A 25,584-nucleotide genomic window follows, 5' to 3' on the forward strand; every position below is an offset into this window, starting at 1 on the left:
GAATCAAGGTCAAGGAATAATATATTTGGAATGTGGAAGGAGAAAAAAAAAAAAACAAGCACAAAGAACTTGAACTTTAAAACTTTTTAAATTTAATTCAAAGTGTATGTATTGTGTATGTCTCATTTATAGGTACACATAAGGGCCATAATATAAATGTATAAGAATTGAATTTTACTGGTGTCCTTTTCGAATGTCAGATATGGAATAGATTTTTCATTCACAAAATCTGAAAAGCATTCAACATGTTCCAGTGATTGTTTCCAGTGCAAAAGTCACTTAGATGACGAATGTATAGAAGTGGCAGTACAAATTCATTTTTACTTTTGTACTAATGACAATTCTGTTTTTTTTAAATATAGGTTGAATCAATATGTTTACTTTTCAACAAGTGTTCCTACTTTTGCCACCTTTGTTCCGATTCCAACCACAGGAGAACGATAATGAGCATTGGTAAACAACACCGAGAACGCGACCATTTAACAAATGTACTTAATACAAACATTTCGGCTTGTATTTTTTTACTTTTACTTAAGTAAAGGTGTTGAATTAGTACTATACTTATTGTACCAGAGTATATTTTTAAACAAGTACTTCTGGTTGGTGCAAACGGTGCTTTTGCCACTGCTGTTCACACTCCATCCACACGAGGGCGATAATGAGCATTTACATGCGCGAGTTGCCAACTTAGAAGGTAAACAAAGCTGACATCCGGAACTTGCCGCTCCTTCCAAAACCCCCACTTGGATCTTCTAAATGTGTATTTTTATTTTGTTTTTAAAGTTCTCTTAGCGGCGAAAATATGTCGGACCCTCTGCCCGTGTGGTTCGCGGTCCAGGCGGAGCTCCTGGGCCACGACGAGGAGGTGGACTCGCAGTCCCGGAGCTGCTTCGACTGCTACGACGACACCACTTTGTTCGGGATGTTCCACCTCACGCGCGATTGCCTGGCGTTCGTCGCCGACCTCGTGCGCTACCGCATGAAGAAATTCCTGCTCACCCCGCTCTCCTTGGACGCCATGATCATGTTGACGCTCAACTTTTACGCGCGCGGCTGTTATTTCCCCGCCCTGAAGAATCGCTTCGACCTGAAGACCAACTGCGACGACATCGTGATCACCGTGTCCGACGTGCTGGCCGGCCTGTCGGATCAGTTCATCACTTTACCGCTGACGCGCAGAGCCAGAATAGACATGGCCCACATAGTGGAGGAATTCTGCGGGATCCCGGACGTGCTGGCCCTGCTGATTCCGGCTCACTTCAAGATCACCGAAGGACCGTTCGAGTTGCACGTCAACTCGCTGGGCTACGCGTCCGTGGTCTGCCAAATCATTTGCGACCTGGACGGAAACATCCTGAGCGTGGAGCAATGTTGCGCGGGCGGCACGCATGAGCAAGATTTGTGGAGCACGTCGTTCAGAGGACGGGAGATCGAGGAAGAACTTTATGGACGATACTGGGTTGTAGGTAAGGATGCTGCACTTTAGCCTGACACATTTCTAGACCAGGGATGTCACTTTTTTGGTTTGTTTTTAAAGTTAACTCGCCTGCTTTTCTGTAAATCCTGAAACTGAGCATTTTCACCCTGAATCACAAGTAGTCTTTTGTCCTCTGATGCTTGACAGGAGGTGAAGGCTACGACTTAAGCAAACGTGTCCTGACCCCAGTGCCCGACCCCATCAACGAGGCGCAGGCGAAGTTCAACGCGGCGCACGCCAAGCTCCGCGAGGTGGCGCGGGCCACGCTGCGCTCCCTGAAATGGCGCTTCAGGTGCTTGAATCAGCTCGGCTTCGAGCAGCACAAGTTGACCAACGTCGTCAAGGCCTGCTGCGTCTTGCACAACATAGCCATGAAGTTCTCGGTCCCCCTGCCGCAAGGACACGAGATATTTGACGACCACCAGCCGAGAAATCCGTGCAGCGAGTTGCCGGGGATTTGCCCGGACGCCGTGAAAGCCCGACAGGACATTATTGATACGAAATTTTCTGGTAGATTTAGTTAAAAGGAACTTGAATGACAATGTCAGTCAGTAGGATGTTTCTTCTGGCACATTATACACTTACACTTAAACAATTATTAGGTACATCAAGATCCAATACGGGAATTTTTCTGCAGATGGTGACATTTTTGTATTGGCTCTATCAGCCCTTTTGGTTTATATTGTGTCCGTAATTGTATTTATTTTATTTTTATGCTCATGTCATTGTCAATAGAATATTTGTAAACATTATTGGTTGTCCGGTGTGTTATTTTTAAATGAAATATGGAAATCTAGAGTCAACTGTGCGACACATGGTTTCTATTATATTACTTAAAAAACAAAGCACAAATTGATTTAAATAAGGTGTAGTTAGTAGCAAAAACTGTGTACCATTGTGACTCAAATTGCCGTTTTGTTCAACTCTCGCAGTGCTGTGGCGTTGGCGTAAATGATATCCTCATTCTGATACACGTTTTCATCAGTCTCCTCTTGAGACTGCAGACAGTCCATGATGCACCGGTGCAGGAAAACATACTGGGACTGGAAAGAGACCAGAATCAGAATTTTTAGCGCTCGGGTCGAGGAGCGGTTTAAACTGGCGTTTACCTCCGTCTGCACCATGTACGCCCGCCGCATTCTCATGCTGTGCACGAAGCTGTTGATTCCAACTTCTTTGTCTCTGTGCAGCTGCTGAAGCAGAACATCTAAGGCAATAATGGTTCCCGTCCTGCCCACTCCCGCACTAAGAGACAAATACATCACACTTTATCTTTCGTGCGTGATGTTTTTTGGTTTTTGTCTATTTTTGAAAGTATCATACCTGCAGTGAACCACAGTCGGTGGTGCTCTGGTCCCGTTTGCATCCATGTGCTCCCTAATGAGCCCCCTGAACTGGATCAGGACGTTCGTACACTGGGGAACTCCATGGTCGGGCCAGGCAGTGAAGTGGAAATGTTTTACTGTCCTCTCTTCGGTGCCGTTTTTCTATAAAATATCAACTTCGTGGGTAAAAAATAAATTAAAAAAAATGTAAAATTGTGATTTTTCCGATCTCATCATACATGTTTTACTCGGAATTCCCTTAACGTCCAGTTGGTATCTTGCTGTTCTGATGTGGTGGTGATGCTCAGCCCTTGATGATGACAAGTTTCTCCACGTGCAGGCCAGTAATGTTCGCATTTAGTCTGGGGAAAAATGACACAATTGGAAATAAGGTTTTAAAAATCTTCTTATTAAAAAATAAAATAAAAAAAATGTGTGAGCATTCAGTGATAGCACACACCCATCGTCCTTCTTTGCAGTTGGTTACCATGATGATGGCGTTCACTCTCAGCTCCCAGATCATCCTCCAGAAGTCGCCAACCGTGGAGGGCAGAGGACCCTGAGTGGCGATGTACTCTCGGCTGTTGTTGTAACCCTGACAAGGGGAAGATGTGATGTTAGCCTTCCACATGTGCAATTCCAGTTGTTATTTGTTGTGTCTTCTATTCATGTGCCTGTTTGCTGAGGGTTTTTTAAAAAAAAAATTAATTTTTCCTCGAGCCAATACTGTGCCTTTCCTTCTAGTGGTATAGTGTTGAACAAGAGAAAATTGAACAGGGGTGTGTAGACTTTTATAGCCACGATTTTATTCTAGTTTTTATTTTATTTTTGTTTTTATTTTTTTCTTTGTAGCACTTTGAGGTCATGCTGATGAAAAGTGCATAACAAATTGAATTTATTATTATTATTATTATTGTTATTACTGTAGTGTAACATTTTACTTAATTATTGCATTTATTTAAATAAGTTTAAATATTTATGTATTTAAAACCAACTATAAAAATAAAGAGTAAATAAAATACTAAAAGACAATAAGATAAAATACATTTAAATGTATTTAATTATTTATAGTTATATTTATTTCTATAAATGTATTTTACATTAAAATTTATTTTTTTAATTTAAAATTAAATTCAATAAAAAAAAACATTACAAATAATTTAAAAACAAATAAAATAGATAAAAATAAAATTCACGCTGAAGTTCTAAATACAAAGTAATACAAATTATGAATGCATTGCATTTACAGGACTGTCTCAGAAAATTAGAATATAGTGATAAAGTCCTTCATTTTCTGTAATGCAATGAAATTAGCAAAAATGCCATACATTCTGGATTCATTACAAATTAACTGAAATATTGCAAGCCTTCTATTGTTTTAATATTGCTGATTATTATTATTTTATTACTTGGTCTGAGGAAATATTCTAATATTTTGAGATAGGATACTTGAGTTTTCTTAAGCTGTAAGCCATAATCAGCAATATTAAAATAATAAAAGGCTTGCAATATTTCAGTTGATTTGCAATGAATCCAGAATGTATGGCTTTTTTTTTTTTTTTTATTCCATTACACAAAACAAAGAACTTTATCATGATATTCTAATTTTCTATGACAGTCCTGTATGTATAATTTCAATAATTGTGATTATTGTGAATTTATAAGCGCATCTAACAGTTAAAAGCAGCACCTACCGGCATGTAAGAGGCATTTATGTAGTCCGAGTTGCCATTTGTAGTTTGTAGCTTCACTCTGCTCCAATCATCTATCCCAGTGAGAAAAAAATTAAAGTTACAGCGCCACAGAGTGGACAAAATGTTCAGCAGCCATCGCGCACTTACACGGCAGGATGTTGGTGAAGCGATTCTTCTCCATGTTTTCAGGCACCAGAGCGGCATTCTGAGTGTGCTCGATGCCGACAACAGCAAGGTTCTGTGTGACAAAGTCGGAGGTTAGACTAACTAAACACTTTGTGAATGTTTGTTGTGCGTTTTTTTTTTTTAACACCTCGTATTCCTCACTGAAACCCCTGTTCTTATCCAAACTCAATTTGTTGAAGTGGCCGGGGAAATCCGCAAGGGAAACATCTCTGGAAGGAGAACAGAACAAGCATTTCACCTTACTGTTGACCAAATAGGAGTAAACGGATCCCATGCAGCAACGATTTTCAATTGCATTCGAATGCGAGCGCTGGTCCAACGTGTTGCAAACGATCGCAGCTAACCCCCACGCATCTCTCTTTCGTCTTTGAAAAGCGTGAGGTGATATCGAAGCAACATTAATGGACAGATAGGATGAGCTATGAGGTGATGCCATGACATCACTGCTTTTCCAACCATGAGCTCACGATTGATCTTCAGGGGGGAAAATTAGCATCTTTTAATCGGCAGGTGGCTTTTGTCACTGACTTTAGAAGCCAAAAAAAATAGTTTGAGAAACAATTGTAGCAGAATAAGAATTTTGCAATGTGTTTTTACTGGGAAAAAAAGAAGTATATAATATATTTTAGTTTATAAAAAAAACCCAGCAATGGCAGGATTAAAAAAGGTGCACACTTTGGCCACCTGGGGGCAGCCAATCATATTGCAGCACGGTGTTCTACTTTTTTTTTTCTTCTTCTTCTTTAGATAGACTTGGCTTTTAAATGTCTTTAAATCTTCCGTTTATTTGTCATAATTTTATTTTTAATATTTTTCATATTTTTCATTTGCCCTTAGATGTTGTAGTTTAACCATGTGAAGCAGATTGAGTTACCTTGTGTAAGAAATTCACAGTATAAATAAAGCTGCCTAAGTATTGCCTATGTTAGCATTAGCCTTAAGCTAACAGGCTAAAGACCAAGCTCTGTGGTCATTTTAAATACACATGTAATTCACTTTTATGTTTAGTTTAACAAAATTGACAATAAACAAACTAAGTATAAATAAATTGCTTGAGCCACTTTTTAATTATTATTATTATTTTTTAAATGGAACTGGCACAATAGTACAGCCTGGTCAAACTTTTCATTCACAGAAGAACTTGTAAGATATTTGACATGTTTGCAGTTTTCCTGAATGTGATTTGAAGTAAAATAAATAAATAAATAAATAACTTACTTGGATTCTTTTATTGAAACTGTGCAGCTTCCAACTGACTTTTTCTTCCTTTAAAAAATAAAAATAAATCCTAAGACACAACGAGGACAAGTCAGTATCAAGTGTAAGCCGGCGCCTACCTGATGATATTTTGTCTTCTTGTTAAAACAAATATTGCCAAACCCAGCAGGGCACTAAAAAGCAGGACGGCGACGACCGACCCTGCAATGACTCCTAGAAAAATAAAAAAAAACATTCATTAAATCCGTTTTATGAAGACACATATTTGTGATTACACTGCAGCAGACAAACTCAACTCACCACGAGGATCGGTAGAACACAGAAAAACGTACGGTGGGGACTTCCTCGCGGCCGCCGACAGTAACGACAGAGACACCTCGTACGTTCTCGCGGGTTGAAATCCGCCTATTTTGATATGCCTTTGCTCCATACCCGACACCGTGTGCATCCGTCCGCTCACATTGACCTCCACGGCAGTCCAAATCCCGTCTGGCGTATCCCAGACGATAAAGACCGAGTAGCCTGAATCCCAGTACTCGCAGTGAGCTGTTAAATCTGGCGGAACTAAACAAGCGGAGAAATATTTTGAAATGAATGAAAGTGACACCCTACTAGATGTGGTTGATACTTACTGGTTGTCAGTGTGAGCCGACATTGCAGAAAGTGAGCGGAATTCCTTCGGTATTCGAGCGAGACGTTGTAGGTGGCGCCCGGATAAAGGCCCGAAAAGGACACGTTTTGACCTTCCGGACTCGCGTGATGGGACGATCCGTTCGAGGCCGTTGCGTTTGTGAATAATCCCACAACCGTCCCTTGGATTGACGTCGTCGTCACATGCCAGGTCACATTGGCGCAGTTTATGGCTGAAGAGGAAATGATTTGAAGCTCCGCTTTCAAACTTTCATACCAACAGAAACGTCTTTTCCAATACCTGTTACAAAGAAGCCTTTATAAGCGGTGCTAGCCAGCCCAGAGAACAACGTAACCACAGTGAATGGATAATCCAATCCGGGTTGTAATGTCAACGAACGAGACACATTTGACGACCCGTTCGGCTCCACCGTGACGTTTCGTCCGTCAATGTGAAGCAAGTAACTCCAGTTTGGATTCGTCGTCTCCCACACGAGAGTCACTCTGGTCTCGGAACGCTCCGTCACGTGGACTACAGACACCGTTGAAGGCACTAATGGCAACAAAACATACAGTTTGAAAACATGTAAACGCAACGGCAAAGATTCTCGGATGCTACCTACCAGTCGCTGCGTCAAACGTGAACCCGGTGCTGGTTATGTTCTCAAATACGGTGATGAGAGTGAAGTTATATTTTGTACCAGCGACAAGTGAAGGGACCTCGTGCGTCACCGTGGATTTAGGACTGAGTGCAGAGTTTGTGCCCTCGACGGCAGTGCTGTGGTTGCCATATTGGAGGATGTATGTCGAGCTAGCGCCAACCTCGCTCCATGACAGGGTGATGCTGCTCACAGTTTGGGTTAGCACGTGCACATGTTCAACATTTTTAGGGGCTGAAAGAGAAAATCAATTTAGTGTGAATGAAGACGTATTTGAAGAGTGGCATCAAATACATTATTTTGATAGCATAAAAGTTTAGCCAACGCTAGCTAGCTCTTAAACATGATATGTGATGGGGTTTTTTTTTGTGAAAGTGGTGTATAATTGACAGAATTGTTTTTAAACAATTTTAGAATTTTTGCAATTGACGATAAAGTGATGATCGTGAAGTTTATAATTGTCACTATTTTTTTCAGCTGTCAGCTCTGTGCATGCTTTCACCTCCAAACAAGTTTTTTTTTTTGTTTGTTTGTTTTTAAAACACAAGTACTACCTGACATCTTACCTGTGACGGCGGTGAGGTTCCTCCCACTGCTGCGGATCTTCTCAAACACAGTGAAGAGCGTAAACAAATATTGAGTCCCGCTTGTGAGTCCCGTGATCGTGCGCGTCACTTCCTGCGCCCCGACGTCCTCCTCGATGTCATCGAACACAATAGTGTAGTTGACGTTTTCCACCTTTTCCCACTGCAGAGTTATACTGCTGGTATTTCTTTGAATGGATTTGAGGCCTTTTGCATTCACAGGTGCTGCAATGTAAAAACAGATGTCATGAATCTGTTTTGCTTCCTCTGATTCCAATTGTTCAACATTAAGTGAAATGTCTATTCTTTATCAAAATAGGCTTTTTGTGGCTACAAAAATGTATTTGTGGTGAATGTGTTATAGCTAAAAGCCACCGGCTTTCAAATTGTACATCTAAAAACACACTAGAATGTGTTTTTCAGTGGTTAGCATTAGCTAAAAGAGCATTTTATATCGCAAAAGCTATGAAAACATTTTGATAGCATAAAAACTAACGCCAGCTAACTCTTAAAACAACATGCTGTGTGATGTAATTTTTGTGAGTTAATAAAAGAGGAAATTATTTTGTGTGCAGACATGTTTTATTTTTTTTGTGGAAAGTTACTGAAACAGATCTTGTGTATAATTTACTGCAAGGGTTGAAAATTTTCTGAACTTTTGTCAACGCTAAGGTGATGATTAGTTAAATTAGCACTTTTTATTTTGCAAAAGCTATGGGAACATATTTTGATAGCATAAAGTAGAGCCAGCGCTAGCTAGCTCTTAAACATGTGATACATGTTTTTGGTTGTGTTACTAAAAAGGGGAACAATATTTTGTGTGTAGAAAAATGTTATTTTAATGACTGAAATTGGTAAATTATATAACTGACAGTAGGAGTTGAACAATTTCAGAGTTTTTGTAGTCGATGCTAGTGTGAGGATTCGTTAAATTAGCATTTATCACAAAAGCGAGAATACATTATTTTGATGGCATCAACGTTCAGCCAACGCTAGCTTAAATGTGTGATATGTGATTTTTTTTTTTTTATGAAACGTGGGAATAATTGACTTTTTTTTTTTAACAATTTTAGAATTTTTGTAGTCAACGATAGTGATCATAGTGAAGTTTATTAATCGATGATGTCATTTATATTTCTTTGACCTGTCAACTGTGCATGTTTTCACCTCCAAATAAGTTCTTTACCTTTTTTTTTTTTTTTTTTTTTTTAAACACAAGTACTTGTATACTACCTGTGACGGCGGTGAGGTTCCTCCCACTGCTGCGGATCTTCTCAAACACAGTGAAGAGCGTAAACAAATATTGAGTCCCGCTTGCGAGTCCCGTGATCGTGCGCGTCACTTCCTGTGCCCCGACGTCCTCCTCGATGTCATCGAACACAATAGTGTAGTTGACGTTTTCCACCTTTTCCCACTGCAGAGTTATACTGCTGGTATTTCTTTGAATGGATTTGAGGCCTTTTGCATTCACAGGTGCTGCAATGTAAAAACAGACGTCATGAATATGTTTTGCTTTGTCTAATTGCAATTGTTCAACATTGAAAGATGACCTACCAGTGGGAGCGAAATATACAAATCCAGAGCTGTTTGCTCCCTTGAACTCAGTGATGATGCGGAAACGATATCTTCTCCCAGCAAACAAGCGAGCGACCACATGCGTCACATACGTCTGATATGCGGAAGCATTCACACTCTCCTCCTTCTCGCTACCATCGAGGTCATATAATAAGAAATATGTGGAGATATTGTTGACCTTATCCCACTTGAGTGTTATACTGGTTTCGTTTCGATCCTGCACCATCACGTTGTCAACATTTTCAGGAGCTAACGAGGGGGGGAAGTTGAAGTCATCAGGTTAAAAAGGCCAAATGTCACTTGTGAAAAACAGCAGCTCATCCTTACGTTGGTTTGTGGTGAGGAGGCTCGTCAATGTGGGAGTAAAAAGTGTGGTGATGTCTGCGTTGCTCACTCTTGTGTGCCAAGTTGATGTTTCAAGTGAGTCGCAGGCACCCTGAGAACAGAATACACGATGGGAATTCCCCGTAGTCACAAAAAAGTATGTACAAGTTCAAAAACAAAAGTACTTTATTGTTACAATATAAATACAAACACGGTACCTAAAACAAAACAAAAAAACAAACATACTAGGACAGTACAGATATTTATACACCATAAAACCCTCAATTGTAAAAAATAAAAAAAATAATAAAATAAAAAAAAAAATGTTTTATTCTGGTGTATATAGTATTTAAAAATAAATCCAGCACAATAAAATCAGATAATGTACCGTACGTTTGTGTTACTTCCTCATTTACGGCCTCCTTTCTGTGTTAAGTTAAAGGCGGATGAAAAGACATTTTCAATTAATTGTTGAAATATTTTGAGCCCTCTTTTTTTTTTCCCCCTAAATATATTATAATATCAATGTTTACCAACGTGGAAGCAGAACTTACCCAAAGCAGATTCAAGACAACACACAGCAACAGGTGACCATAATTTAAATTCTCCACCAACAAAGACATTTTCTCAAAGGCTATTTTTTTTTTGTAGAGTTCTAAAAAAAAACTTAAGCAGCAATTAAGGCTGGCAACTAAAGTGTCGGTATTAACTTCATCGCAGCAATGTTGACTTTTAATTCCAAACCGCACCCTCCTCTGGTAACCTGTGGTCCTCTAGTCATGTTTGCAAGGCTCTGCTTCTGCCCTTTTACAACCACTAAGACCTTTGGCCCGCCTGTTACTTCCTTATTAACGCAACGCATACGGCAACATCGCTTCATTCTGATTTGTTTCACATCTTTATAGTCATATTGAGGAAATAATAAAAGTGTGAGCATTGTCATAACGGTTCATCATGTGGTTTACTAATCACGGGCAAAGCGTTCAAATGATGGATGGATGGATGGATGGATGGATGGATAAAATAATTTAATAAAAAACTAAAAACTAAATAAAAATGAATGGATGGATAAGTCAACCTCAATATTCATTTATATTGTTTGTAATTAATTAATCAATTATTTGATAAAACAAATCAAACTACGTGCACCCAATGGGTAACATAATTTCCGGTAATTAAATACAATAAACCAGTAAACCAAAACTAAACAAACAAACAAACAAACAAACACAATCGATTGTTTATTTAACGTCGAGATTCACGAGATGCAATAAGCCACCAATACAGCAGGTGGCAGTAGAGACCTACTCTTGAGCTAACCACCAGCTAGCTGCTACCTGGTCATATTTTTCCCCTTTTGTTTTTGTGTTCTCTTTTAAAAGAAGGGGAAGTCTCACTTGCATCCACGGACCAAAAGGCGGACGTGATAGACGGAACGACACCAAGCTAAAAGAAGTGAGGAAAAGGGTGAAATATCGACTGCGGTCAGGCCAGCCGCCACTCGAAAAGACGAAGTCAAGCCAGCCGCCCCAACGATTGTTAATACTGTGCATTACGGTAACGTGCCGACGTGCCCCTGCGTTGGCCACCTTCAAAATAAAAGTTGAGCAACACCTGGTTTATGGTTTAAAATAAAGAATCATAAAAAAACAACGGTTTGTTATTCCAGAACCAGACCAGTTCTAAGGGACACTACTCCACCCCAGGTATCCAACCAAAGTACTTTGAACAAAATATGATGTTGGATTTCAAAATAAAACTCATTTGAAAATTGCAATCTCGACTATAATCCCTGATTTCAAAAAATCATTAAAAATTCATGGTTTGTTATCCCAGGACCAGACCAGTTCTGAGGGACAGTACACCACCCCAGGTATCCAGCCAAAGTACTTTGAACAAAATCTGATGTTGCATTTCAAAATAAAACTCATTTGAACATTGCAATCTCGACTATAATCCCTGATTTCAAAAAATCATTAAAAATTAATGGTTTGTTATCCCAGGAACAGACCAGTTCTAAGGGACACGACACCATCCCAGGTATCCAGCCAAAGTACTTTGAACAAAATCTGATGTTGCATTTCAAAATAAAACTCATTTGAACATTGCAATCTCGACTATAATCCCTGATTTAAAAAAATCATTAAAAATTCATGGTTTGTTATCCCAGGACCAGACCAGTTCTGAGGGACAGTACACCACCCCAGGTATCCAACCAAACTACTTTGAACAAAATCTGATGTTGCATTTCAAAATAAAACTCATTTGAAAATTGAAATCTAGACTATTATTGCTTATTTAAAAAAATCATTAAAAATTCATGGTTTGTTATCCCAGGACCAGACCAGTTCTAGGGGACACTACACCACCCCAGGTATCCAACCAAAGTACTTTGAACAAAATCTGATGTTGCATTTCAAAATAAAACTCATTTGAAAATTGAAATCTAGACTATTATTGCTTATTTAAAAAAATCATTAAAAATTCATGGTTTGTTATCCCAGGACCAGACCAGTTCTAGGGGACACTACACCACCCCAGGTATCCAACCAAAGTACTTTGAACAAAATCTGATGTTGCATTTCAAAATAAAACTCATTTGAACATTGCAATCTCGACTATAATCCCTGATTTCAAAAAATCATTAAAAATTCATGGTTTGTTATCCCAGGACCAGACCAGTTCTAAGGGACACTACACCACCCCAGGTATCCCCCCAAAGTACTTTGAACAAAATCTGATGTTGCATTTCAAAATAAAACTCATTTGAAAATTGCAATCTCGACTATAATCCCTGATTTAAAAAAATCATTAAAAATTCATGGTTTGTTATCCCAGGACCAGACCAGTTCTGAGGGACAGTACACCACCCCAGGTATCCAACCAAAGTACTTTGAACAAAATCTGATGTAGCATTTCAAAATAAAACTCATTTGAAAATTGCAATCTCGACTATAATCCCTGATTTCAAAAAATCATTAAAAATTCATGGTTTGTTATCCCAGGACCAGACCAGTTCTAAGGGACACTACACCATCCCAGGTATCCCCCCAAAGTACTTTGAACAAAATCTGATGTTGCATTTCAAAATAAAACTCATTTGAACATTGCAATCTCGACTATAATCCCTGATTTAAAAAAATCATTAAAAACTCATGGTTTGTTATCCCAGGACCAGACCAGTTCTAGGGGACACTACACCACCCCAGGTATCCAACCAAAGTACTTTGAACAAAATCTGATGTTGCATTTCAAAATAAAACTCATTTGAAAATTGAAATCTAGACTATTATTGCTTATTTAAAAAAATCATTAAAAATTCATGGTTTGTTATCCCAGGACCAGACCAGTTCTAGGGGACACTACACCACCCCAGGTATCCAACCAAAGTACTTTGAACAAAATCTGATGTTGCATTTCAAAATAAAACTCATTTGAACATTGCAATCTCGACTATAATCCCTGATTTCAAAAAATCATTAAAAATTCATGGTTTGTTATCCCAGGACCAGACCAGTTCTAAGGGACACTACACCACCCCAGGTATCCCCCCAAAGTACTTTGAACAAAATCTGATGTTGCATTTCAAAATAAAACTCATTTGAAAATTGCAATCTCGACTATAATCCCTGATTTAAAAAAATCATTAAAAATTCATGGTTTGTTATCCCAGGACCAGACCAGTTCTGAGGGACAGTACACCACCCCAGGTATCCAACCAAAGTACTTTGAACAAAATCTGATGTAGCATTTCAAAATAAAACTCATTTGAAAATTGCAATCTCGACTATAATCCCTGATTTCAAAAAATCATTAAAAATTCATGGTTTGTTATCCCAGGACCAGACCAGTTCTGAGGGACAGTACACCACCCCAGGTATCCAGCCAAAGTACTTTGAACAAAATCTGATGTTGCATTTCAAAATAAAACTCATTTGAACATTGCAATCTCGACTATAATCCCTGATTTAAAAAAATCATTAAAAATTCATGGTTTGTTATCCCAGGAACAGACCAGTTCTAAGGGACACGACACCATCCCAGGTATCCAGCCAAAGTACTTTGAACAAAATCTGATGTTGCATTTCAAAATAAAACTCATTTGAAAATTGAAATCTAGACTATTATTGCTTATTTAAAAAAATCATTAAAAACTCATGGTTTGTTATCCCAGGACCAGACCAGTTCTAGGGGACACTACACCACTCCAGGTATCCAGCCAAACTACTTTGAACAAAATCTGATGTTGCATTTCAAAATAAAACTCATTTGAACATTGCAATCTCGACTATTATTGTTGATTTCAAAAAATCATTAAAAATTCATGCTTTGTTATCCCAGGACCAGACCAGTTCTAGGGGACACTACACCACCCCAGGTATCCAACCAAAGTACTTTGAACAAAATCTGATGTTGCATTTCAAAATAAAACTCATTTGAAAATTGCAATCTCGACTATAATCCCTGATTTCAAAAAATCATTAAAAATTCATGGTTTGTTATCCCAGGACCAGACCAGTTCTAAGGGACACTACACCACCCCAGGTATCCCCCCAAAGTACTTTGAACAAAATCTGATGTTGCATTTCAAAATAAAACTCATTTGAAAATTGCAATCTCGACTATAATCCCTGATTTCAAAAAATCATTAAAAATTCATGGTTTGTTATCCCAGAACCAGACCAGTTCTAAGGGACACTATTATTTTATTACTATATCATTAGTATTATTATGGGAGTGGAATGGAGAAGAGCGGAAACACGCACACACACTCAAGCAACGTTTTTGAGTCATCGGAGTGCCACTGTCTGATCAATATTTAAACGGATGACATCAAATGCAGTCAAATACAGTAATTTAACAATATGACATTCAATGTGAAAGCACATACAATATATGCATATATATATATATATATATATATATATATATATATATATATATATATATATATATGTATATATATATATATATATATATATATATATATATATATATATATGAAAATTCTTTTGTCATTTTTAATGCTGGTTTTGCTGATGTTTTAGATTTTTATTGCGGCACCAACAAAAGATTTTGGTATCATGATAACACTAATTCACATTTGGCATAAAGGGCAAAACCAGTCTCGTTTTCGGACATTTTTCAATTCTTGTGATGTCATTCCTAGGCACTGCACATGGTACTTAGAACTGGTCTGGTCCTGGGATAACAAACCATGAATTTTTAATGATTTTTTTAAATAAGCAATAATAGTCTAGATTTCAATTTTCAAATGAGTTTTATTTTGAAATGCAACATCAGATTTTGTTCAAAGTAGTTTGGTTGGATACCTGGGGTGGTGTAGTGTCCCTCAGAACTGGTCTGGTCCTGGGATAACAAACCATGAATTTTTAATGATTTTTTGAAATCAGGGATTATAGTCGAGATTGCAATTTTCAAATGAGTTTTATTTTGAAATGCAACATCAGATTTTGTTCAAAGTACTTTGGTTGGATACCTGGGGTGGTGTAGTGTCCCCTAGAACTGGTCTGGTCCTGGGATAACAAACCATGAATTTTTAATGATTTTTTTAAATCAACAATAATAGTCGAGATTGCAATTTTCAAATGGGTTTTATTTTGAAATGCAACATCAGATTTTGTTCAAAGTACTTTGGTTGGATACCTGGGGTGGTGTAGTGTCCCTTAGAACTGGTCTGGTCCTGGGATAACAAACCATGAATTTTTAATGATTTTTTTAAATCAGGGATTATAGTCGAGATTGCAATTTTCAAATGAGTTTTATTTTGAAATGCAACATCAGATTTTGTTCAAAGTACTTTGGGGGGATACCTGGGATGGTGTAGTGTCCCTTAGAACTGGTCTGGTCCTGGGATAACAAACCATGAATTTTTAATGATTTTTTGAAATCAGGGATTATAGTCGAGATTGCAATTTTCAAATGAGTTTTATTTTGAAATGCAACATCAGATTTTGTTCAAAGTACTTTGGGGGGATACCTGGGGTGGTGTAGTGTCCCTTAGAACTGGTCTGGTCCTGGGATAACAAACCATGAATTTTTAATGATTTTTTGAAATCAGGGATTATAGTCGAGATTGCAATTTTCAAATGAGTTTTATTTTGAAATGCAACATCAGATTTTGTTCAAAGTACTTTGGTTGGATACCGATGGTTGTGTAGTGTCCCCTAGAACTGGTCTGTTCCTGGGATAACAAACCATGAATTTTTAATGATTTTTTGAAATCAGGGATTATAGTCGAGATTTCAATTTTCAAATGAGTTTTATTTTGAAATGCAACATCAGATTTTGTTCAAAGTACTTTGGCTGGATACCTGGGGTGGTGTACTGTCCCTCAGAACTGGTCTGGTCCTGGGATAACAAACCATGAATTTTTAATGATTTTTTTAAATCAGGGATTATAGTCGAGATTGCAATGTTCAAATGAGTTTTATTTTGAAATGCAACATCAGATTTTGTTCAAAGTACTTTGGCTGGATACCTGGGGTGGTGTACTGTCCCTCAGAACTGGTCTGGTCCTGGGATAACAAACCATGAATTTTTAATGATTTTTTGAAATCAGGGATTATAGTCGAGATTGCAATTTTCAAATGAGTTTTATTTTGAAATGCTACATCAGATTTTGTTCAAAGTACTTTGGTTGGATACCTGGGGTGGTGTAGTGTCCCTCAGAACTGGTCTGGTCCTGGGATAACAAACCATGAATTTTTAATGATTTTTTTAAATCAGGGATTATAGTCGAGATTGCAATTTTCAAATGAGTTTTATTTTGAAATGCAACATCAGATTTTGTTCAAAGTACTTTGGGGGGATACCTGGTGTGGTGTAGTGTCCCCTAGAACTGGTCTGGTCCTGGGATAACAAACCATGAATTTTTAATGATTTTTTGAAATCAGGGATTATAGTCGAGATTTCAATTTTCAAATGAGTTTTATTTTGAAATGCAACATCAGATTTTGTTCAAATTAGTTTGGTTGGATACCTGGGGTGGTGTAGTGTCCCTCAGAACTGGTCTGGTCCTGGGATAACAAACCATGAATTTTTAATGATTTTTTGAAATCAGGGATTATAGTCGAGATTGCAATGTTCAAATGAGTTTTATTTTGAAATGCAACATCAGATTTTGTTCAAAGTACTTTGGCTGGATACCTGGGATGGTGTCGTGTCCCTTAGAACTGGTCTGGTCCTGGGATAACAAACCATGAATTTTTAATGATTTTTTTAAATCAACAATAATAGTCGAGATTTAAATTTTCAAATGGGTTTTATTTTGAAATGCAACATCAGATTTTGTTCAAAGTAGTTTGGTTGGATACCTGGGGTGGTGTACTGTCCCTCAGAACTGGTCTGGTCCTGGGATAACAAACCATGAATTTTTAATGATTTTTTTAAATCAGGGATTATAGTCGAGATTGCAATTTTCAAATGAGTTTTATTTTGAAATGCAACATCAGATTTTGTTCAAAGTACTTTGGCTGGATACCTGGGGTGGTGTACTGTCCCTCAGAACTGGTCTGGTCCTGGGATAACAAACCATGAATTTTTAATGATTTTTTGAAATCAGGGATTATAGTCGAGATTGCAATTTTCAAATGAGTTTTATTTTGAAATGCAACATCAGATTTTGTTCAAAGTACTTTGGCTGGATACCTGGGGTGGTGTAGTGTCCCTTAGAACTGGTCTGGTTCTGGAATAACAAACCGTTATTTTTTTATGATTCTTTATTTTAAACCCTAAACCAGGTGTTGAGCAGCTTTTATTTTGAAGGTGGCCAGCGCAGGGGCACGGCGGCATGTTACCGTAATGCACAGTATTAACAATCGTTGGGGCGGCTGGCTTGACTTCGTCTTTTCGAGTGGCGGCTGGCTTGACCGCAGTAAATATCGCGAGTTCCTGGTGAGCGTAGTTAGCTTTTTTATTACTGTATTGCCCTTTACGCAAATATAGTTTTACGCATGTTTGTTTGTTAGTTTTTTTTAGGAAATGCAGTCTGTGGTGAGGCAAAACCTCCACGCTGAGTGTGAAGGCGATATCAACAAACTCATCAACCTCAAGCTTAATGCATCATACACCTACCTTTCTCTGGTAACTTTTGCACACTTATTGTATTGGAAAAAAATCGAGGAATGCTCCGCTTTTGGCTGAAATATCAGGGGTGAACTTTGACCTTGTCTAAACTTTTGAATGCACAATTCGGTTAAAAGAAAAAAAAAATTGCAATGACGATCACTTGAAAAGGCTCTGGTTCAGGTATGTCCAAACTTTTTTTTCCTGTGAGGGCCACATCCAGAAAAATCGAATTATGCAAGGGCCCCCCCACCCAAAAAAAAAATCAACTTGAATTTATTAAATGCGCTAAAATCATTCAAATAATTGTATATTGTTTATATATTAGTTCATTTGGAAACATTATTATATTGTAAAATGAGATGAGGGAAATAGTTTATAATTTTTCAAAATATTAGGTTGGCCCCCATCTTTATATTCAGAACCAAAATAATAATCTGTAGTAATCTGACCATTTTTAATGCGGTTAATTGATTAATGTAATAGGTTCACAATTGGGAGAAATAACGCTTGCTTCTAAAAATGAATCACCAATTATTCACCACAGTGTTAGATACATTTTTAAATATTTGTTTAAATAGATAAATGTTACTAATTTAATTGTAAATAGTTAAATTGTATCGTTTCATATGTAGAAAAGCTCTACAGAATATAAAATAAATTAAATACTAGTAGAGGTAGTCCCCATCAACTGTACAAATATAGTTTTTATTTTATGCCGCGGGCCGCTAAAAGATGTTTGGCGATCCACAAATTGTGAATTAATTTCTCATTAGTCTGCACTGAGCTCATGAATCACACCTCTGTTTTCTCCTCTAGGGCATGTATTTTGACAGGGATGATGTTGCCCTAAATAAATTTTCCAGTTTTTTCTTGGAGCTCTCTGGGAAGGAACAAGAACATGCCGAGAAGCTGCTTGAGTATCAGAACATGAGAGGGGGGCGCATTTTGCTGCAGACTATTGCTGTAAGTTTCTTTTTTGTTGTTGTCATGTACGTGAAGTGATGTTTATTCAAGTGTGACGACATGTATGCTACAGAAACCAACCAGGGAGGATTGGAGAGGCGGTCTGGACGCAATGTCGTTCTCGTTGGACTACCAGAAGGCCTTGAACACTTGTGTTCTGGATGCGCACCGCAGGGCTGGCACCCATAATGACCCCCATGTAAGTCCAACATGCTAAAGATAAAGCCATTCTATGGAGTTTTACATTGTTTGTTAGCATTAAGCTAAGTGGACTTTTCTAAAGACAAAATTACGTGGTTGTTTTTTTTTCATAGTTTTGCGACTTCCTCGAGCAGAACTTCCTCGCCGACAGCCACGACACCATCAAGAAGTTGGGCGACCACGTCGGCAGCCTGAAACGCATCACAGCTTCCGAAAGCCGCGGCTTGGGAGAATACCTCTTTGACAAGCACACCTTGTAAAGACGTCGCTTCGAAAGGCGACAATCGACCCCCGTTTCCTGCATTTGTTCCGACAAAAGAGCTAAATAATATTTTAATAGTTGAAGTAGGGCTGCACAATATATTGAGAAATATTGTGATATTGACCCATACGATATGCAACATTGCAAAGACATGCAATAAGTTTCATATAGAATTTTATGCTTTTATCTGAATTTGACCTAAAATGTGCACCAGCATCCAATAGTTGAACATTATCGAGAGGTAATTACAATTAACTAAGAATATATTGAACTTGCTTATTTTGCTACATGAAAAAAAATAATTCTTTTATTAGATAATAAAAATGTCAATTTTTTAGGTACATGTTAAATATCACAATAATATCTATTGCTATATTAAGCAACCATATTGCATGATTTTCCAATATCGTGCAGCCCTAAAGTTGAAAACAATGTACTTGTGCAGAAACCAAGTAGCCAAGAATACCTCAAAACCTCTTGTTTACCAAAATAGCTGTGGTGCTCAGAAGTAGTATTTTCCTATTACAATTTCTACATTCATATGGTCAAACATCAAATAAACTACACCTATGCCAGCATCTCATTTTTTTGGATATCTTCTTCTCACGACTTTCTGTTCATAATACAACCAGTTGTAATATCACATCTGCACCTATAGAACACAGTAAAGATAACACGCGGGACTTTGCTTTGTCACTGTTGAGTTACCTTAAAGTTGGACATTGGGCCGGCAGCACCAAAAGCCTGCGCTGAGTTTGAAAATCCTACAAAATGACATGTTTCAGCCAAGATAAGAAGGACGTCGCCCGAGTTTCACAGCCGCACGTTGTAATCTAGTCAGGCAAGCACGCACACACCCTAAATGATGCGCATACATACTCCACTTACTACATGGGCAATTTTCCTTTGTCAGAAGTACTTTTAGTTCACCCACACTTGATGCAAAAAACGCTTTTTTTTTTTCTTTTTTTTTTATGGGGGTGGAATATCTTGACTTTTTTTTTTTATATTCTTCAAATAAATGCTTGAATATGACAATAAGTGGTTCAGATAATGGTTGGATGGATAGTTTTATTGTCAGACAAAAATGTCTTTTACTTCAACAAACAGATCCCGCTACCAAATGTGGCGCCCTCTTCTGGCTGTGATTTATATTACACTTACAAAAGAAATTTACCGTTGTCTTTATAACACGTTGACCAATTTAACATGAAAAATAACCGTTTGAAATAATTTGTTGTAGTCTACCGTGATTATATAACATGCAATGCATATTTTCTGATATTTGTTTTACTCTGTGTCTGCAGCCTGGTTGGCTTTGCAATGACAATCTGTAAGGTTAAATAAATACAAATCTAGGAAATATGCAGATTAGATACAACTTTATGACTTCGACGTTTTGATTGGCAGGTGTAAAGAAATGAGGAACTTCTATTTAATATGGCATGTGATGTGGGAACGCTAAGTTCTGGTAAGTTTAATATGAACTGTAAAAACGAACAACGAGAGTTCAAAATTGTGATATGTAAAGGGATAAAAAATACACAATTGGTTTGCATTGGAACCGATCGTTTTGTTTTTGTTTTTTCCATTTGAAGAGTTAATAGTAATTAAATTTACGTTAAAGAGAATGTAAATTCTTTACCCGCGATTTTGTGGCGCCCTCTGGTGGCCAACCAAAGAAACTGAAAATCATTCGCTGGTCTCTTTTTTTTCTCTCTCTCTCTCTCTTTCCAGAACTGGATTATATTATGTAGACAGTACAGTATAAAACAATAAAATATTAGAGATTATTTCTTTCGTTCCTAGTGAGGAGGATAGGTGACTCAGAAAATAGATTTTTCCAGAAATCTTTCTTAGAAAGTGGAAAAAGGAGGCATTTGTGTACACCCCCCTTGGGATTAAATTTGGCACGGAATCCAACTATTTGAGGAAAGTGTAGTGTAGCACAAATATTCTGTAGCTCCAATATACATTAAACCTAATAACATAATTGTTTGTTTGTCGTCGTTTTATTACAGTAAAAATGTCTTTCCGCTGCCCAGATGTGGCAGCACGCCACTGGATTACATCCCATACAGATCTAAATGTGGGGATGTGCGCAACATCCACTCGGAATCCAAATTGTTGTTGGATTGGAGCTCGAGCGCTTACAAAGCTACGCTGAGGAGATTAGCGAAGGCTTGGGTGCAATATGAGTGGTCAGTCTCATGGCTGAACGCAACCCCGAATGTCATTTTAGGGACATTTTCCACCTCGTGAGGAAAACAAAAATGGTTCAACGTGTTGTAATTAGAACGAAAAAAAGTGGAGACTGTTGTGCGTTGTGTGTTCAATTGAACGTAAAGCAACAGATGTGTGGTCAGCATTTTTTCATATGACAAGGAGGGGAAGTAGTGATGGGGAGGGAGGGAGGGGCGGGATTAAGTCCCAACGCTGCTTGAGTGATTTGCCAGGGCTTTAGCTTTGATGCAAACGGGCGCAGGGAGCGTGCCAGTCGTGTCGAGGGAATGACGGGCATGTGAGGGCTTCCGCCACAAAAATATAACTACTTAAAAAAAAAAACAAAAAAAAAAAAAAAGGTGCATCAGGAGAATACAGGAATAATTTCTGCAGGTAAGGTGGGTTTTGTTTTGTTGTAGAGTTAATTGAAAAAAAAATGGCGGCTTTCAGATGTTGTAACAGACTGGTTTAAAAGTATTTATTACCTTTAAAAAAATTCTTCACTCTTCAAGTGCAACCAAATAGACTTTTGACTTTTATAGCCGTCATTGGCAGTGAACGAGTTAGATAAGTGTTGTGCTTAAATTTCGGCTGATAAATTAGTATGAATAAAAAAATGGGTGTAAATTTAAGTAACTGAATGAGGCAACTATATATATATATATATATATATATATATATATATATATATATATATGATTAAAAAAAACTTGTATGCGCACTTCAAAATGTTGTTTGCTTTGTTCTTGATATGTTACCTTATTCTTTACTGCACAACCAATTTATGTTTCATGTACGTACAGCATTTTGTTTACAGCAATGACTGTTCTTAAAGCTCTTTATAAATAAAGTTGAGTTGAGATAATAATAATGTTACTGTCAGTCAAAATTGAGCATTAACGTATTCCCTCATTTATCGCGGGTGTAAAGTTACAAAAACGACCCGTGATAATGGAAATCCGTATTAATAAAAAAAAAATTATGTCATTTATTACATGTTTTGGTATGATTTTTACCTTACTATAAATGCTTTTTCATGCATATATGTTGTTTTTTTTCCATTAAAAGTATGTTTTTTTTTTTATTTACTTATTACAGTACACAGCACAGCATATATTTTTTCTCATTTATTATACATTATTTTTGGTATGATTTTTAGCTTCTCTTTTTTTAAAGGCCTAATTTGTACTACAGTTTTTTTGTGCTTGATGGCTTTAGATTGGTGATGAATAACGGAGGAAGCCAACTTTTCATCTAAGATTTTAGGGATCCAGCGTGTGGATTAATATTTTCAAGTTAAATCCATACGTGCATGCAGAGGGAGCACAAAAGCAGAGAAAACGAGAGGGAGATGGTGGAGGGAAAGTCTATGCGTGTGTGTGTGTTTGGGGCAAACAGAGGGATTAGGGTCAGCCATGTCGAGCTTCTAGCTTAGAGATGTTCCGCGCTCCTCGGCTGCAGCGCAACAGACAGACGCGGGGGGGATTACATCAGTGTACATACGCAGCTGTGCTGTATTGTTGGCAGCTTGGCAATGAGGCTGCTGAGGAGCGCCGGCTTTCGGGCCCGGAGGGCCGCCGAGCTGCCCGACAAGGAGCCCGAGGAGGCGGCGGAGGAAGTTCACCATGAGCGCCCCCACGTGGAACATCACGGCCACACTGAGCATCACCCCGCCCACGACTACAACCACATGAAGGACAAGTTCATGAACGAACTTGACCGACTGCCCAGTGAGCATCTCCTGGAGTCAAAAATCATTACTTACAATAAAAAAAATAAAAAATAAAAAAAAGGCTACACACTCCTTTAAGAACCATTCCGTTAATAAGAATATTCTGTATTAAGCCCCATTGTTATTAGTGGAATAATTTTTGTTTAAGCACTACCACAGATTAAAGCGTTGCTTGTGTTTTCGAGACTTGAAAGAAAAGATGTAAACAGATAGCGAGTGAACTGCTTTAGTAAAGTGTATCAACGTTTTTGATTTTTCATTTTGTGTAATCTCAAATTGTGAGAGGTTGAAATCGGCTTGTGGAGGACAGTTTGATGTTTAAATCTTAAAAGATGACATTTAGATGTTCTGTTTAGATTTTTTTGCTGGCATGGATTAGAAGTTTATTCCTGATTTTTTTTTTTGGGATCACAGTTCCCATGTGGGCAGTAGGAGCCATTGTTGTGGTGATCCTGGTGTTGGTGGCGTGCTTCATCTTTTGTGTTTTCAAAAAATGCTTTGGCAAGAAGAAGAAGCCAAAGAAAGTGAGGGAGAGGAAGACGGGGCGCCGCAGGAAGGCGAAGGAAGGCGAAGGCGAGACAGGAGAGAAGGTACGACATTTTAAGATGACGCGTTCCATTTCGGACGACTACTCACTGTGACGACGGCCTCCTCGTAGGAAGGCGAGGTGAAGAAGGAAGGCGAGGAAGAGGAGAAAGAGCAGGAGAAGTTGGGGAGGTTGGAGTTCTCGCTGGATTACAGCTTCACAGATTCTCAGGTGGCCCTCCTGTGACATCAAAAATAGTAAAATCGAAGAATTCTTTAACCTGATGATTTGTTTTTGTTTACCGTGAAGCTCATCGTGGGAATCCTTCAGGCGCAGGATCTGGCTGCTATGGACATGGGCGGCACCTCAGACCCTTACGTCAAAGTCTTCCTGTTGCCGGACAAAAAGAAGAAGTACGAAACCAAAGTTCAACGCAAGAATTTGTGTCCCGTTTTCAACGAGACTTTCTTCTTCAAGGTATGGAGAGCTTGATTTGTTTTTGTGTTGTTGTTTTTTTTTTTTTCTTGTTTTCAAGTCCCTCATTGTCATTTTGTTCTCCAGATCCCATACGCAGAATTGGGAGGAAAGACGCTGGTGCTTCAGGTCTTCGATTTCGATCGCTTCTCCAAGCACGACATGATCGGCGATATCAAGATCCCGATGAACAGCGTCGATTTGGGTCAGCCCATACAACAGTGGAGGGACTTGGAGAGTGTGGAAAAGGAAGAGGTTGCAATCTAGTTCCATTTCACGTGCCTTCATTTTAGAAAATCATCTAAATTTGTGTTTTCACTCGGCAGGAAAAACTGGGCGATGTCTGCATTTCTCTGAGATATGTCCCCACCGCTGGGAAACTGACAGTAAACATCATGGAGGCAAAGAATTTGAAGAAAATGGATGTCGGGGGATTATCAGGTAAATTTAAACATCTAACATTACTGCTCAAAATAAATGGTTTAAAAATAATGTGTTCACCTAAAAATCCAGCAGGACGAATATGAAAATACTCTACCTGTTATCTGCCTCTTTTCTTCCATTTCAAGATCCCTACGTGAAGATTGTCCTGCAGCAAAACGGAAAGCGCATCAAAAAGAAGAAGACAACAGTCAAGAAAAACACACTCAATCCTTACTTCAATGAGAGTTTCAGCTTTGAAGTCCCCTTTGAACAGATACAGGTAAGGTTATACACCTGGCCTTCATGTTTTGATCCAAGACAACTAGTTGATAATAGAAAACTAATATATCAAAGCAGTAGTATACATGACGTTCCCCCAAACACTGCAGAATTAACATTTGTATTGCCTGCTCCAGAAAGTGCAGGTGGTGATCACAGTGTACGACTACGACAAACTGGGCAGCAACGACCCCATCGGGAAGACCTTCATGGGTTACGGGGCTACGGGCGTGGGCCTGCGCCACTGGTCAGACATGCTGGCCAATCCCAGACGTCCGGTAGCCCAGTGGCACACGCTGTTGCCCGAGGAGGAAGTCGACGCGGCGCTCAAAGCCAAACCTCGCTAAAGAGAACATCGTTAGGTTTATTTTTTTTTGTGTGTGTCTTCCGTATTATTGTTGCATGTTTGCACTGCAAAAACTAAAATCTAATCAAGATTAAATGATGTACAGATCATTGTTCTTACAAGGAAAGGCAGTTTTGTGTATACCATACCATAACTCAATAGATATAAAAATAGTAAATACACTACTAGTCATCAGTGGGTAAATTGATGTGTATTTGTTAAAAAAAAAAAAAAAAGTTCCTTCATTTTTTTCAGATTATCATCGTTGGATGACTGAGAATCCACACAGACGCCTTGCCATATCTAATATTGCTTAAATTAATATCTTTCAATTTAATTATGTAACTTTTTTTCCATTGTTTTCCATGTGATTCTTTTCATTCTTAAGTGTG

At 38.2% G+C, this 25,584-nt stretch overlaps 4 protein-coding genes across 6 annotated transcripts; 3 read left to right on the plus strand and 1 right to left on the minus strand.

Moving 5' to 3' along the window:
- Nucleotides 1-663: 663 nt before the first annotated feature.
- LOC144005220 (putative nuclease HARBI1) lies at nucleotides 664-2,229 on the plus strand. Its single transcript, XM_077503240.1, has 2 exons — nucleotides 664-1,466; nucleotides 1,625-2,229. The coding sequence occupies exons 1-2, from the start codon at nucleotides 803-805 to the stop codon at nucleotides 1,999-2,001; spliced, it is 1,041 nt and encodes a 346-aa protein (XP_077359366.1). The 5' UTR covers nucleotides 664-802; the 3' UTR covers nucleotides 2,002-2,229.
- On the minus strand, nucleotides 766-24,083 carry LOC144005215 (receptor-type tyrosine-protein phosphatase H-like). Of its 2 annotated transcripts, none has more exons than XM_077503229.1 (20): nucleotides 23,973-24,083; nucleotides 23,781-23,910; nucleotides 9,676-9,784; nucleotides 9,328-9,597; nucleotides 9,007-9,249; nucleotides 7,756-7,998; nucleotides 7,154-7,423; nucleotides 6,832-7,083; nucleotides 6,533-6,763; nucleotides 6,201-6,464; nucleotides 6,020-6,113; nucleotides 5,901-5,948; nucleotides 4,810-4,891; nucleotides 4,644-4,734; nucleotides 4,497-4,567; nucleotides 3,290-3,397; nucleotides 3,042-3,164; nucleotides 2,801-2,964; nucleotides 2,587-2,722; nucleotides 766-2,520 (listed from the first exon to the last, which is right to left on the minus strand). In XM_077503229.1, the coding sequence occupies exons 4-20, from the start codon at nucleotides 9,572-9,574 to the stop codon at nucleotides 2,380-2,382; spliced, it is 2,808 nt and encodes a 935-aa protein (XP_077359355.1). In that variant the 5' UTR covers nucleotides 9,575-9,597; nucleotides 9,676-9,784; nucleotides 23,781-23,910; nucleotides 23,973-24,083; the 3' UTR covers nucleotides 766-2,379. The 2 variants fall into 2 exon arrangements, with proteins under 2 accessions (XP_077359355.1, XP_077359354.1); XM_077503228.1 differs by having other exon boundaries at nucleotides 3,263-3,397.
- On the plus strand, nucleotides 17,525-19,767 carry LOC144004821 (ferritin, lower subunit). The gene is made up of 5 exons (XM_077502401.1): nucleotides 17,525-17,589; nucleotides 17,664-17,778; nucleotides 18,580-18,726; nucleotides 18,800-18,925; nucleotides 19,041-19,767. Exons 2-5 carry the CDS (start codon nucleotides 17,677-17,679, stop codon nucleotides 19,185-19,187), a joined length of 522 nt encoding a protein of 173 aa, XP_077358527.1. The 5' UTR covers nucleotides 17,525-17,589; nucleotides 17,664-17,676; the 3' UTR covers nucleotides 19,188-19,767.
- Nucleotides 21,660-25,498, plus strand: syt5b (synaptotagmin Vb). Of its 2 annotated transcripts, none has more exons than XM_077503235.1 (9): nucleotides 21,660-21,805; nucleotides 22,940-23,142; nucleotides 23,559-23,734; nucleotides 23,803-23,901; nucleotides 23,980-24,147; nucleotides 24,232-24,399; nucleotides 24,471-24,585; nucleotides 24,714-24,847; nucleotides 24,984-25,498. In XM_077503235.1, exons 2-9 carry the CDS (start codon nucleotides 22,947-22,949, stop codon nucleotides 25,191-25,193), a joined length of 1,266 nt encoding a protein of 421 aa, XP_077359361.1. In that variant the 5' UTR covers nucleotides 21,660-21,805; nucleotides 22,940-22,946; the 3' UTR covers nucleotides 25,194-25,498. The 2 variants fall into 2 exon arrangements, with proteins under 2 accessions (XP_077359361.1, XP_077359362.1); XM_077503236.1 differs by having other exon boundaries at nucleotides 21,669-21,810.
- Nucleotides 25,499-25,584: the final 86 nt, after the last annotated feature.

This window comes from Festucalex cinctus, chromosome 17 (assembly GCF_051991245.1).
Source record: "Festucalex cinctus isolate MCC-2025b chromosome 17, RoL_Fcin_1.0, whole genome shotgun sequence".
Lineage (NCBI taxonomy): Eukaryota > Metazoa > Chordata > Actinopteri > Syngnathiformes > Syngnathidae > Festucalex > Festucalex cinctus.

Bases quoted from the DNA above. Each gene is read 5' to 3' on its own strand.
- LOC144005220 (XM_077503240.1), top strand. From the start codon at position 803: ATGTCGGACCCTCTGCCCGTGTGGTTCGCGGTCCAGGCGGAGCTCCTG. The intron at 1,467-1,624 runs GTAAGGATGCTG...GATGCTTGACAG, and splicing joins TGGACGATACTGGGTTGTAG to GAGGTGAAGGCTACGACTTA.
- LOC144005215 (XM_077503228.1), bottom strand. From the start codon at position 9,574: ATGGTGCAGGATCGAAACGAAACCAGTATAACACTCAAGTGGGATAAG. The intron at 4,892-5,900 runs GTAAGTTATTTA...TTCTCCTTCCAG, and splicing joins GTTTCAATAAAAGAATCCAA to AGATGTTTCCCTTGCGGATT. The intron at 2,521-2,586 runs GTAAACGCCAGT...GTCTCTTTCCAG, and splicing joins CGTACATGGTGCAGACGGAG to TCCCAGTATGTTTTCCTGCA.
- LOC144004821 (XM_077502401.1), top strand. From the start codon at position 17,677: ATGCAGTCTGTGGTGAGGCAAAACCTCCACGCTGAGTGTGAAGGCGAT. The intron at 18,727-18,799 runs GTAAGTTTCTTT...TGTATGCTACAG, and splicing joins TTTTGCTGCAGACTATTGCT to AAACCAACCAGGGAGGATTG. The intron at 18,926-19,040 runs GTAAGTCCAACA...TTTTTTTCATAG, and splicing joins GCACCCATAATGACCCCCAT to TTTTGCGACTTCCTCGAGCA.
- syt5b (XM_077503235.1), top strand. From the start codon at position 22,947: ATGAGGCTGCTGAGGAGCGCCGGCTTTCGGGCCCGGAGGGCCGCCGAG. The intron at 24,148-24,231 runs GTATGGAGAGCT...TTTGTTCTCCAG, and splicing joins ACGAGACTTTCTTCTTCAAG to ATCCCATACGCAGAATTGGG. The intron at 24,586-24,713 runs GTAAATTTAAAC...TTCCATTTCAAG, and splicing joins GGATGTCGGGGGATTATCAG to ATCCCTACGTGAAGATTGTC.